The 13857-nt window shown below is 40.4% G+C and overlaps 1 protein-coding gene across 6 annotated transcripts in view; it reads left to right on the plus strand.

Annotated features, from left to right (window-relative positions):
- CPED1 (cadherin like and PC-esterase domain containing 1) overlaps positions 1–13857 on the plus strand; it is a 139614-nt gene that overhangs the window by 3157 nt on the left and 122600 nt on the right. For all 6 annotated transcript variants that reach the window (XR_008202858.1, XM_052668921.1, XM_052668916.1 and 3 more), the window contains exon 3: positions 8747–8933. Coding sequence is in view for 5 of the 6 variants with exons in the window: in XM_052668921.1 (XP_052524881.1) it covers positions 8747–8933 (187 nt within the window). In the remaining variant the exon portion in view is untranslated. The remainder of the gene's footprint in view (positions 1–8746; positions 8934–13857) is intronic.

Genomic DNA, 13857 nt, shown 5'->3' on the forward strand with positions numbered 1-13857 from the left:
TTTAGTTAACGAGTCACATTTGTATTGTTGTTCAGTGACTAGCCCAAAGTTACTCACTGAAAATTATCTTTTGTACATTTATACAGTAACTTAAAGGAAATACTGAAACATGTTTTATGAAATAGATTTTCATTAATAAGAAGTTCTAAGGAATAGAAGACCCTGCTGAAGATAATATTGCTTAGATAATATGCAGTGCTTCTGGATTTTGAGCCATAGCATCTTATGACTGAATCTCCTCTGACTGGGGAAGAGCAGGTTTAATTCCTGCTTCCTTCAGAGAAGTATTGTTGGAGACTGATGTGAGAATTTGGTGATGATTGTTACTGCCTGTGCAAAATCCCTTCCAAAATCTGATAATATCTCCCTTTAGGGTACGCACTGCACAACTGTTTCAAAAAGGGAAAAGAAAAAGCTGGCACCTTTTATGAGCCACTGCAGGAAGATGAAGAAAACTGCAGCTTTGCAGATTTTCAACTGAAAATTGCCAATTTGGTCTGTAAATATGTTTTTAACTACGTGCAAGATACCCTGGGATGGAGCTATTACCGTTAGGTACATATTGCAAACCTTTATTAAACTGCAAAAATGTAGATTTCATTTATGGTCTGGAAAACCTGAATGAGCTGATGGTACTTCTCTGTTAAGTATCACACATTACAGGATTTTAAAAAGCTGCTAGAGAGCTCATTTCACAGCCTTGTTTTCTCATGAACGAAGAGCAACATCTACCAGTATAAAATTAAATGCTAATATGTGTAGCATGAGGAACAGAATTATCGTGGCGACCCTTGAGCAGTAAAGGTGTGACAGGAAGCCAGCACATCCAGCTTCAAGCCGTCCTTAGGTTCAGCCAGTGACTCTTACCTCCTACATCACAACATATTTACCAGCGATGAGGAGAACTGATGCTGGAGTGTCTAAACTGCTATCAGCAAAAAAAAACAAAAAAAACAAACAAACAAGAAAAGCCTAGAGTATAGGTTTGTGTGATGCAGTACCATATCAGAAATACCTCTGGTAGCAAACAGATGTAAAATTCATTACAGTGTTCTAGCTCTGCTTCTCAGCTACTTCTCACTTCTAATTAACTGGTCACAGCTGCGTTTCCACTCTCTGAATTAAATCAGCCTAGGCCAACTTAGGTGTCTCTGTGCAGCAGTATGTTTTGCCTAGTTAGACATAGTACCTCTGCTATTACAAGGAGGCAGTGAAACAGCATTGCTCATGTCCTAGGCACATTTTCACCACACTAGTTCTCTAAACACACCAGCATATAAAAGAGAGTTAAGATTTTAAGATGGGTCTTGGAGGTGATTTCATGGATACTCACATCATTGCATCACATTTCCTGTCTGTGTAGGGCCACCTAAGGAATAAAAGTAAACAAATGAGAAGCAGCTAATTAAATGAGAATTTAACGAGTGGATAAGGCTGGTTTCTCAACCAATGAAAGATAAAAAGCAGATTGAAAAAAAGCTGTCTCTACGTTTCTGTTAGGGTATAATTTGCTGTGAGTGAGTGTTACGAAAGCTAAATGTGACTGTATCTCTGAGGTACTTTGTTGGGGGTGAGGAATACAAATAGTGAGATCTATAGGAGGATTCTGTTGAGCATCTTATGCAGGTTATCAGGCTAGGATCTAAAAGGTACAATCAGGAGTGAGGAACAGATAAATTGTTACCATAACTTTGGACATCTAGAGTGGAATATTCTTCTTTCCTTGAGTGGTACTCTTCCTAGTCAGAGTCAGGAGTCCCAACTTTCTAGTTAATGTAAGTAAAGGTATAATTCCATGGTCCTTAATGCAAGCATTTGAAAGCAAATCTGATGAATTTCATTCTCTAAAGGCATTAGAGTCTCTTTTTCTATTGTTATTCTGCATGGAATATACTTCAGTCAGTGTGATTAGTAAGGAAGGGGACAGGGGAGGGATGTTGTGGAACAAAGCACAGGGAAAGAAGGCATTGGTTGGGGCAAGTGAGGGAAGTGGAGTGAAGAACTGTAGCTGTGAATTACAAGCATCCCTGGAGGGCAGGTTGTGCATGGAAGAAACTTGCATTGGAGAGGAGAAAGGGAAGGAGGTACAGAAGTGGTGAGAAAAGAAGACAAAGCTGGTAGGAACTTTTGAAATGTAAATGTGAAGAAGAAGTTAAGCTAGGTAATAAAATGAATAGGGGTGATTTCTGTTGTTACGCAGAAGTCAAGTGTCTTGAGAGCTCTGAACAGAAAATATTACGTTATAATATAATAAGGTTTTACATATTTTAGAAATAAATTTCATCTTTAAAAGGACATCCATTTTTTAGAAAGCAGTAAGTGAAAAATAATCCTTTCAAGAAAAACTTTCAAAAAGAGAAAATGAAGTGGAAAACTTTGCTAGTATGAACCTCAGTTAGCAGAAAGCAATTGACAGATGGTACTGTATCAGCAAGTGGCTTCCTTGGAGTGATACCACATTGCACACTAAGAAAGCAGAACATTTTTCCCTCCCTTTTCAGTGTAAAATTGCAAGAGGCACTGAGGAAATGGCTATTTTTTTTACTGTGCAAATAGCTAGAGATATTTTGGTGATAAAGGGCAAATCTATTGTGGTAGCAGTCAGGAAGGAGGGGCAGGGTGGAGACTTTACAGGAAGAAAACTTTGAGAAAGATGCATCAGCAGCAAGTGGAGGGAGGGAATCTCGCTCATGTGCTTCGTTGGACTCCTGTGCTTAAAATCATCTGTTTTGCTGTGTTGGTAGGATTTGGCTCATCATTTGTTCCCAGCACAAAGTAGTTGGTGCCAGTTTACATGCAATCATAAGCAAAGGCATTCTTAAAACTGAGTTCTGTACTTCTAGCCCAGAATGCTATGATGACTGTACAAATAACTCTAGTTTTTCTCCTAGATTTCTGAAGTCATCAGACACCAGTAATTACATATTGTAGGATTCAATTACTGACCAAATTCTGGATTTTTAGAGCAAACCAGATTCTGTAAAATACAGGAATGATTCAAAGACTAATAAAACTTATTCTGTCTTTTTACATTTGTAACCTAGAAGTGGATAAACTTGTTTAAAGGAACATGTCAAAACATTTTCTCTTCAACAGAGAACGTCATAGTGATGTGAAACTTGCAGGTAGACAAAACTAGGAAGTACAGCTCAGGTAGTAGATGTCTTTTTTCAGTCCAAGAAGAATAGTCAAGTAACTCTTGAACATTTTCATTATGTAAATTTAGCAATTTAGCTGCTGATCTAGTTTGTTAAGACCTCATAGGAATCTGCATTTATATAGATAGGTTTTTGTAAAAAAAGTTTGCTTTTTTTTTTTTTTTTTAAGTTATTCTGTAAACTGAAAACAAAATTAAAACATTCATTTTCATGCATTTTTATATGCTCCAGAGAGTCCATCATGTTTCCTTAGACGAGTTGCTAAGGCTGTTGGTCATCTGTGTAGCAGCCAATTGCACTAAAATGAGGTCAGCCACTTAGCTAAGGACAATGGTTTGCAAGCTGTTGTAACAGCAGGTATATCATGTCAAAGCGGACGAACATCTTATCCTGTATCATATGGCAAATCTCATCTTTGCTGTAAAGCGTCATTAATTTCAGTGAAGACAGCCACATTTTTCTCTTGGTAAGGTGAAGAGCGTAGGAATTCATCACCAATCCCTTCCACATAGGTGTACTGACTGTTGTAAACTGAAATGATAACAAATAGTTTGAAATTTCAAACTGAAGAAGAGGAAACAAAATGGTTTGAGTATTAAAGCATTTTCTATTTAACACCTGAATATTTAAAATGTTATCAAACTTTTTTTTTTTCTAAGCCTGATGCACATTAAAGTTATATGAATTTTTTTTAAAAAAATAAATAATCAGGACCATAAAATGTGAAAATATGGGAATAACTTATTTTCCTCTTTTGTACTCTGCCTCTGTTATACAAACCCTCTGCCCAGACTGCATTTTTATGACTGAGAAACATCTTATAAAAACCAGCAGACTCCTTAAGTGCAGAAGCATGACTGCTGTTGCTTTAGTATTGGAAATACTAAAGTAATTGGAAATACTAAAGTAACTAGATCAGCATGGCTAGCGGTGTCATACAATTCATGTACAGCTTTGGAAAAAAAATACGGAATCATCTGCTACAAGCGTGAAGTTGGCCAAAATGTTTTAAATTCTATGTCTCTAATGAGGAGCTGAAAAACAACAAAAACCTTCCCTACATTGCACAGTCTTGGGAAGAAAATAGAACGCAGTGAATCTTTTAACCTGGACTGCAAATAGCTCTGAAAGGAAAGGAGAGGGCAGAGGAAATAAATTTGGCAACGCTACGCGTGGATCTCAAGCAAGCACCGTAAAAGGCAGTGAGCTACTTCATACTGTTTAGCAGTGGTAGGTTAGACAGCAGGTGACGATTTTAAATTGAGGGCTCCAAGTTGTCTCAGCATCCCAAAGATCCCATCATCTCTTTTGGAGAGCCAGCAGCTAGAAGTGGTGAATCTCTTGGCCAATGTCTGAGGCATAGGAAGGTCTGTCCCCAGCTAGGCCTTCCCCCTCCTCTCAGGCCTTGTCAGGCAGATTCAGACACCCACGGCCTGAGGCTCTGACTGGCCTATCCCCTCCCCTGGGACAAGTGAGAGCGACACAACGAGGCTTCCGTGGGCTCACAGGGCCTCCATGCATCATTTGTCCTCCCCCAGCCTCATGGTTGGGAAAGCGGAGAGGGGGGACTTCAGTGCTGGAAAGCAAAGGAACACTAAGGAAGGATTTGCAGCTGCTAAACGAGAGAAAAGAACACATTTCAGTGGGAAGGGGAGGAGCTGCTCACACAGCGTCACATGGCACCGAGGCCTGGCACCACAGGTGTGGTCTGCGAGGCAGCAGCCATGCTGGCACAGAGCCTGAGCAATGTTGCTTGCGGGGGAGAATAAAATTGTCATGGGGTACTCACAATAAAAGCTATTACCATTTGTTTTAAGCAGATATATTTTCATAGCAGCTTTTATTAGCTTAATTAAAAAAAAAAAAAAGTGCTAACGGAGAGCGAAGGGAGATGCACGGAGATGCAGATAGAGTACAATAAAGCCTGAAGTGGGACTCATTCCAGAAAGCAGACAGTCTCAGCTGCATGGGGAGGGGTGTTGGTGGGACAAGCTGCAAACGCATGCCAGAAACCAGACACAAATGTGTCTTGAGTTGCATCTCCTTAGTGCTCCTCATGTGTCCTTGGTTCACCCTGCAGTGCTGGCCATTGCAGCACGCGTGGGATGGAAAAGTGAATTTGTTTGCAAAATAAAGCTGAAGGTGGCTCTCTTCATTGATTTTCTTCCATGTTGCAAGTGAAATGGAAAGTGGGAAACATCTGGTCACACAGCATGTGATGTTATGCAGCAATAATGCTGTGGAGAAGGCAACGGGGGAGTGATGTGGGGGGGGGCAGGGACAAGGGCTGGGTTTAGGAACAGGGGGGGAGAGAGGAGGAAGTAGAGGGGAACCGCTGCCAGCAGCTTCTAGAGTTACCCGAGGGACAGAAAGGAGAGAAAAGGAGAGGAATAATAGGTGAAGGAGTGCATGAGAAAGAAGTGGAGCATGTCAAGGTAGGGAAACTGCAGTGTGCTAACTGCAGGACTGATGCATTTTAAAAATACTGCAAGGACAGGAGAGGACAGTTGACAGGGTTACATAACATAATTCCTGTGACTTCAGCATGTGCTATTTGTGCTTCCTCTGACTAGCATGTGATCATCATTTATTTATCTCAGTGACTGAGTAGTTTGGGGTTGCACATTTAGCAATTATTATGTACAAGACTTAGATAGCATTGTATCTAGTTGTATTTCAGGATCCTCTAATCAATTACATCAGTCTTTTCCACAGCGGATGTCGGCTCTGGAAAACGCAAACAGATTAGAGGCATTAAGGCTCAGCACTCTAAAATAGTTTGTAGCTCTCTCTGCCATAGAGGAGCTTTAACTGAAGCAAGGCAAAACTTAAAACTGCATCCTGTAACTCATGGGTGTCCAACCTTTTGGCTTGCCTGGGCCACACTGAGTGAAGAGGAATTGTCTTGGGCTGCATGTAGAAAGATTGCTCCAAAATAATGCCTCCTAATTGTTTCAATGAAAACTCTAATTGATACAGAGAACATAATAACAATATTTAATAGAGCAAATGATCAAACACTTTTTCAACTTTGTCACAACCATTTGTTATGCATTTTCACCAGCAATGAACAAGAGGCTTCATGCTGTGCTCATAAAAATCATCACCAGCAGAGAGGACCCACTGTTGTCATTGCTGAAATGCACCACACACCCCTCACTGTGTGTACATCCACTGTTTGGTCTCCATTAAAGTTCAGCAAGCGTTGATGAATGTCAGTGGGTACCATTTTTTTCCACATGGAAGAATTCAGTGACAAACTTTTGCTTCATATGCTCTTCCATGTCAGGCACCATTTTGTCCACCATTTTGTCAGATTGCCCCTGTGCTGTCATCTGTCACGTGGCAACAACATGTAAATGGAAAGGTTCATCCTCTATGCCATACCACCAACATCCATCTCTGATGTTGTGAACCAACACTGTAAAACAAGTGCATTACTTTTCGAGGAGCCCTCATAAAATATATTACATAGTTAATGTATATAAGTAACAACACATATTTCAGTTTTTAATGTTTTTATTAAAATATATAAAAGAGAGAGCAACAAAACTTTTAAGCTAGTGGGATATGTGACCCTGTTTTTGTGGAAGTACTGCATGAGAATGGTTCTGTGGCAGTAGTTGCAGCTCTTAGTGAGCTTTTAAGGTGTTCATTAGAGATTTCTGATAAAATTTTACTCTTCATAGAATCATAGAATGGTTTGGGTTGGAAAGGATCTCAAGGATCTTTAAGTTCCAACCCTCCTGCCACAGGAATACTCAAGTACTCCATTGCCCAGGGTCCCATCCAACCTGGCCTTAAACAACTCCGGAGATGGAACATCCACAACCTCTCTAGGCAACCTGTCCCTGCATCTTACCACTATCTCAGTAAAAAACTTCCTTCTGAAATCAAATCTAAATCTCCCCTCCTGTAATTTTAAACCCTTCCCCCTTGTCCTATCTACCCTTTTAAAAAAAGTTGATTTCCCTCACGGTTAAAAACTCCCTTTAAATATTCAGACATCCCAATGCGGTCTCCCTGCAGCGTCATCTTTTCCAGGACGAACAAGCCCAGTTCCTTTTGCCTAATTTCATAGAAGAGGTGCTCCAACTCTTTAACACAGCCTTCCTCTGCACCCTTTTCTAAAGCGTCAAATCTTTACTGTGTTGGGAGCCCCAGACTTGGGCTCAGCACTCCAGCTGCAGCCTCACAAGGGCAGAGTAGAGGGGAACAGTCATGTCCCTTGCCCTGCTGGCCACCCCTCTTCTGATGGAACCCAGGATGTCATTAGCCTTCTGGGCTGCAAGCCTACAGTGCTGGCTCATGTTAAGTTTTTCATAAACCAGGCCCCCTAAGTCCTTCTCAGCAGGGCTGAGTCCCTTCTCAGGGACTTCTCTCAGTTTGTATACATGTCTGGGATTACCTCGACCCAAGTGCAAAACCTTCCTGTACTGCTTCCTTGAAAATAATTGATCACAAATGTATGTACTGCCAAAAACACTAACATGAGTAAAGAGTGTGTGAAATTTCTCCCTGGTAAGAGAAGTTTTATGAAACTTTGGTAAAGAGATATGATCAATTTTTTAATTGCAACTCTGTACATTCAATTTGAATATTCATGAATAATTATGTTCAATGAAAATGGATTTGCAAATAAATGACTGATGATTTTTTTTATGAATCTCGAAAACTGTCTTCAAATTCTTTTATCAAAATGGAAAGCACAGCTGCATATTTTTTGCTGTTCAGAGTACCGTGCTTAGCTGATATATCAAATCCATAAACTCATTTGCCATCATTTGAGTTAGTGCTGCACTGCGTGCTAACTGGTTTCCTGCTGAGGTGGGGTTAAGCAGCACACTGATGTTCAGTTGGTGCTGAGTGACAGCTGTATTCCTGGCCTGAGGGGCAGAAGTGCTGCTATGATGGCATGGAGCACGAGGCAGCTGCAGTGTGAGCTGGGCCAGGCTGCATGCAGCCTGTGGGCTGCCAGTTAGACGTGCCTGCTAGCTGCTGAACATACTGCTGAGTGACTTGAACACTACATCTCAGGCACATAAACAACTGGACACATCTTGAATGCTTCTGTTTATATTTAAACATCTGTCTCTTTTTTTCAGTGTGGTCTTCTGTGCAAAAATGGTGGTGCCTTGTTTGTGTAACATTTCCTGTGTCCAGAGATAAGCTTACTAAAATTAGAATTCATGGAATAACTTCGTTTTTGGAGGAGATAATTTTGACTACTTTTTGGTTAAAATTCACAAACTTGCCAAGAACTAACAATGTCCTGAATTAAATCTCTTAAATGTTGGTATGTTTCAATCCCAAAGACAAATACTTTTCACAAAAGAAAATCTCATCCATTAATGGTGCTTTTACTGCAGAAGAGTAACTAGAGTATTACGTATGTTAGTGACCTGTTTCCCACAAGGAGCATCCTGTTTTTATGCCTTATGTAAGGCAGAAGTTCTTTATTACACCAAAAATACTTCCCAGATTGTCACTGTAATTTGCTACTGTATTTTTGCGAAAAACAACAGCTATGTATTATGCTCCTGAAAGATGCTGTCTTAGAACCACTGTCTTTGCATTGTTTGCTGCAGATCGAAGACACTGTTCTCCAGTACTTTGGAAGCCGTATGAGAAGAGCAGTTCTGTATGCACCTCCTGCCCACAGCAAAACTGAGCATCAGCTCTGTCAGCGCATCCTGGCAAAGCATGGATATTCAGTCACAGTCCTTGAAAACAGGAGATTGGTGGAAGACCTGAGACATGGGGCCCCTTATCACAGTAAGAATAAGCTTGACATAGTTAATGAGTTCATTGCTAAATGTTAGCTATTGTTCCAACGTTTTTACACAGAGGTAAAGCTTATATGCTCTTGGTGTGATTAAGGCCAAGTTCTAACCCTTTACAGCTATGCAGATAATTTTTCACAATTTGATGATTCTTCCATTAGAAACTTCTTCTATAAAAATGCAACAGTGATTCATCACAGTGTTGGGAACCAGGTTAGGTCATTTCAGTTCCTGATGAGTTCTCATATTGACTCCACCAATAACTGTGCTTCACTAGAGGATTTTATTATATGTAACAAATATCTGCAACATTTCCCTCTTTCTCATTTTCTCTCTTAAAGGAAAGTTGCATGCATGAAGATATGATTTTTTCTGTGGAAATATTTTGATAGTTTTGTAATGTATGCAGTAAGCTTGTTAAAGAACATGATGCACGAGTTCATTTTGAACTTGTACCAGAAGCTGAAGGAAATTGCTGTTAGTTATTTCTTAGTTCCTGTAGAAGTTTGATCTGTTGTTGAAAGGCTACTGAAGAAACTTCATGTCTTGCACAAAGAACTATAACTTGGTGATGTGGAGTTATATTGTGCCTGATAGAAGAGCTTTGGCCACAAGTTATATATGCTGACTGTGGTTAAGTGATCTTGGACACTTTAGAGATATGAAGTCAAACTGCGATCTTAATTTGGTATTCTGGAAGTCAGTTTTGGAATGAGAAGGCTTTGAAAAACACACACAGGCTGCTATTCTGTTAGTAGAAAAATAGAATCATAGAATAATCCAAGTTGGAAGGGACCCATAAGGATCATGGAGTCCAACCTCTCAAATAATGTAGTTGGTTGTTTCTCATGCTAAAGGGAGTGGCATTTGTATCATTCAGATCTGCAATAAATTCCTGGGGCTACCAGAGAGCTCAGTTTTGCTTTGTGCTTTAGTGATCTAAATAGTTTAATAGATGAAAAACATAATTATTCAGCATGTTTGAGGCTGCTCAAGATTCCACCATAAATTTCAACTGTCTCCAAGAAACTTTCTTGAAAATGAGATACATATACTTATCTTGGCAGGCTGCATTGGGTACTAATAAATTATCTGTGCCTTGCTCTCTTTTACTGTAATCACTTTTCACAGTCACCTTTCATCTACTCCTTGCCTTGTGTACTTTCCATCTTAGAGTGACAAGACACAGTGTGCTTACAGTCTTTTCTAGTGTCAGGCTGCAAAGACAAGGCAGCATCTCTGGGGACCATTTGTATTTCACCATCTGTGTGAAATATTTTGGTTTCAAATGGCTGAAGAACTGGGCACTCCAAGTTTAGTTAGGCCTTGGAAAAAAATCACTGTTCTAGATTTTGCTACAGTGATCAAATCAGGTTCTTCAGTACAGGTTTTTACCCTCTAAACACCACCTCTGCAGAAATGAACTTGATTGTGGACATTCATGTTTTACTGTCTGTCTAGTACCGATAGTTCCAGCAGTGTTTTTCCAGTAATCAAAAAACAGACTAACACAATTTTAATTATTTTCCAAAAAAACACTTTGCAGCTTCCAGAATTTAGATGCATTGAAAAAAAGCAATTTTTTTTGGATTAAGGTAAAGAGTAAGATGTCACTAATTCCATTTCATGACAACAGAAGCATGCCGTTAAGTTTTCCATTGGTTATGTAAGTGCCTAGCTTTAAAGTCACATTTTAAAAGCAAAAGTAAAAGAACATGTCTGCATACCAAAACAATGATCTTTATTTAGAATGAAACAAGTTCAGCTTGAAGTTATTTTTCTTTGCCAGCAAATGCTGGGTTTTACTGTTCTGGATGGGAGAGTGCTTTACAGACCACGTTTTGGAGAAGGATATTTTGAGCTATGTTTTGTCATAACATTTTTCAAATAGGAGCACTATAATTGATTTAAAGTGTATTCCTTGGAGCCTCTATTAAAAAGATAAAGGTAATGGACTGAGAATCAAGGATCACGAATGCTGTGAAAAAAATCTGTTAAATGTCATTCCTTTTTACTTGATATTATGTAGCTGCTCTTGTCTGGTGCCTTTATTTTTGCGCACTTTCAGTGCGGTCTGTCTTACCCATCTATCTCTGAATGTTCAGTTTAATTTCAAAAGGAATTTTTGTTTAGAATGGCAGTGAGCCAAGAGTCTAGCAGAAGTCATATATGGAAAAAAAATTCACCACAAAACATTCCTAACTATTTTGCACTGGCCCATTATGAGTTTTGGGACCAGTTCGGCTCTTGTTTTGAAACCCAGTGTGACAGCTCTGCACACTGATCTGCCATAGAGATGCCACACACCTGGGCTGCAGCGTTGTTTTGAATTCCTTACTGCTGGGGAGAAATGCTATGAGAATGTTTTTCTTCCTCTACCCCATGACCTGGAAGTCTTGGATGGGGAGCAGAATAAATTCCCCATTATTAAAATGGAAACGGTTAGACACTACTACTCCATGTGGGCTGCCACAAATCCATGGGGCTGGATGGGATCCACCTGAGGGTGCTGAGGAAGCTGGCAGAGGTGATAGCCAAGCCACTTTCCATCATCTATCAGTGTTCCTGGTCAACCAGAGAGGTACCATAAGATTGGAGGCTTGTCAGTGTGACTCTCATCTACAAGAATGGTTGAAGAGAGGATCCAGGGAACAGATCATCTTGAGGGAGATCACATGGCATGTGCAAGACAACCAGGGGATCAAGCCACCTACGATTGAGTGATCTTCCGGGTGGATGAGGGGAAGGCTGTTGATGTGGTCTACCTGGATTTCAGCAAAGCCTTTGGCACTGTCTCCTGCACTATTCTGGAGAAGCTGGCAGCCCATGGCTTGGACAGGTACACTCTTTGCTTAAAGAACTGCCTGGATGGCTGGGCCCAGAGAGTGGTGGTGAATGGAGTCAAATCCAGTTGGTGATCGGTCACGAATGGTGTTCCCCAGGGGACGGAATTGGGGCCTGTCTTGTTCAGTATCTTTATTAATGACCTGGATGAGGGCACTGAGTGCACCCTCAGTAAGTTTGCAGATGATGCCAACTTGGCAGAAGTGTCAATCTGCCTGGGGGTAGGAAAGCCCTACAAGGGGTCTGGACAGCCTGGATCACTGGGCCAAAGCCAATGGGATGGAGACAAGACCAGGTGACAAGTTGTGCATTTTGGCCACAACAATTCCAGGAAACACTACAGGCTAGGACAGAGTGACTGGAAGACTATGCAGAGGATCCAGACATGGGGGTATTGGTCAGTGTTTGGGTGAATATGAGCCATCAGTGTGCCCCGGTGGCCTAAGAAGGCAATGGCATCCTGGCTGGTATCAGAAATAGTGTTGCCAGCCAGAGCAGGGGGGTGATCACCTCTCTGTACTCAGCTCTGGTGAGTCTTCTCCAACCTTGATCACTCCATCTGCAGCACCTGTAATAACTCCTTAACAATACAGGCAGTTCAAATGAGATTGGATAACCACTGATCATAAAGATACCAGGTTGTCTAGGCCATCTATAAATGACACAACTGCGTGTTTTTTTTGCCACTTAGGCAGAAGAAGGCATGCTTAGTGTCTTGCTTCTTCTTGAAATGTGACAATACAGGCATAGACTCTGGGATAGATTCTGTCTTTAACATAGCCTCGGGGGGGGGGGGGGGGGGTTGGGGTTGAAACTGGTGTCACACAGCCTCACAGAATTTAAGATCAAAAGAAGGATTAAGAAAGTCCCACATATCTGGGCTTTCTCCTGAGCATTATTTCCTCAACCCAGAACAGAGTTGTTTTGCTTTGTCAATGGTGAGTGGGATGAATTGTTTTGCTTCAGACACTCTTCAGATATTCTTAGGTCCTCCCTAAGAAAGAAAGGCAAATGCTAGAGAACCTTCAAAATATCTTCCAGAGTCTTCTGCCTTCTCCCTTGTCCTTTCAGCCTAAGAATCTCTCATCTCCGGGGCCACAGCAGACTGAGAGGGTTCGTGAGTCCCGATGACTCTGTGATGGCCTGCTAATATATCCACAGTGTTTTTCCCTAAGAAAAGTTAATTTCAGAATGAAACCACAGGCACCAAAATGCATTTCTGCCTTCCAAAAATAATGTTCTGTAATTGCTGTCTGCTTTCTAAGTTTTCCTTGAATTCCTTACTTTTCTCACATGACATCGAAGACATACACTGGAAGAAAGAATTAAATGAACTACTTATATCTTTCTTTTTGAAACTGTCAGCATTTCTGCACTTTGCTCCATATGCCTGATTCATGTGGCAATGGTGACTCTCCCTTAATAGTCATATGCTTCTTTTCTCAGATCTTCACCTTTACTAACAATTATGCAAAGCCCAGAAAGTTGAAGGCTCTAAAAAACATGCGCAGTTGTACACTACAAATCTGACCAGACAGTTTGAAATTCATTCTGCAGTTACATGGAAAATTCTGTTACAGCTAGCCTTTGGAGCTGGAAAGTTTCTACACAGCCTTAATGATAGTTGGTTAGTTTGGCCATAGAAAAAAGCAACTGTGCAGCAGGCAAACTGAATGCACTGTAATGTCATATGCTCCCTGCTATCTCTGAATGGTAATTCTAATACTTTGGTGGAAGTTTGTGCATCAGCAGTGGATAACTTTAAAAAAGAATCATAAACCATTTCCATTCTATTGATTTTACATTGTTTCCTATTTTTAGAATACTGTGGTGAACGATTTAAACTTTACTCTGACTTCTAGAAAGACTGTTAGAGTACATATATTGATTTGGTTCTGAGGTTTTTTGTTGCTGTTTTTTTGTTTGATTTATTTTTATTTTTTTATTTATTTGTGATGTATTGTTCCATAAAACAACCCATTTTAGCTTTGGTCAATACTTGCCTCCTGGCTTAATAAATCTTGATTTTTTTTTTCAACTGAAACCAATACCGTGGTATTTCATGTCTGTCA

The sequence above is a fragment of the Tympanuchus pallidicinctus genome, unplaced genomic scaffold (assembly GCF_026119805.1).
Source record: "Tympanuchus pallidicinctus isolate F22 unplaced genomic scaffold, pur_lepc_1.0 scaffold8, whole genome shotgun sequence".
Classification (NCBI taxonomy): domain Eukaryota; kingdom Metazoa; phylum Chordata; class Aves; order Galliformes; family Phasianidae; genus Tympanuchus; species Tympanuchus pallidicinctus.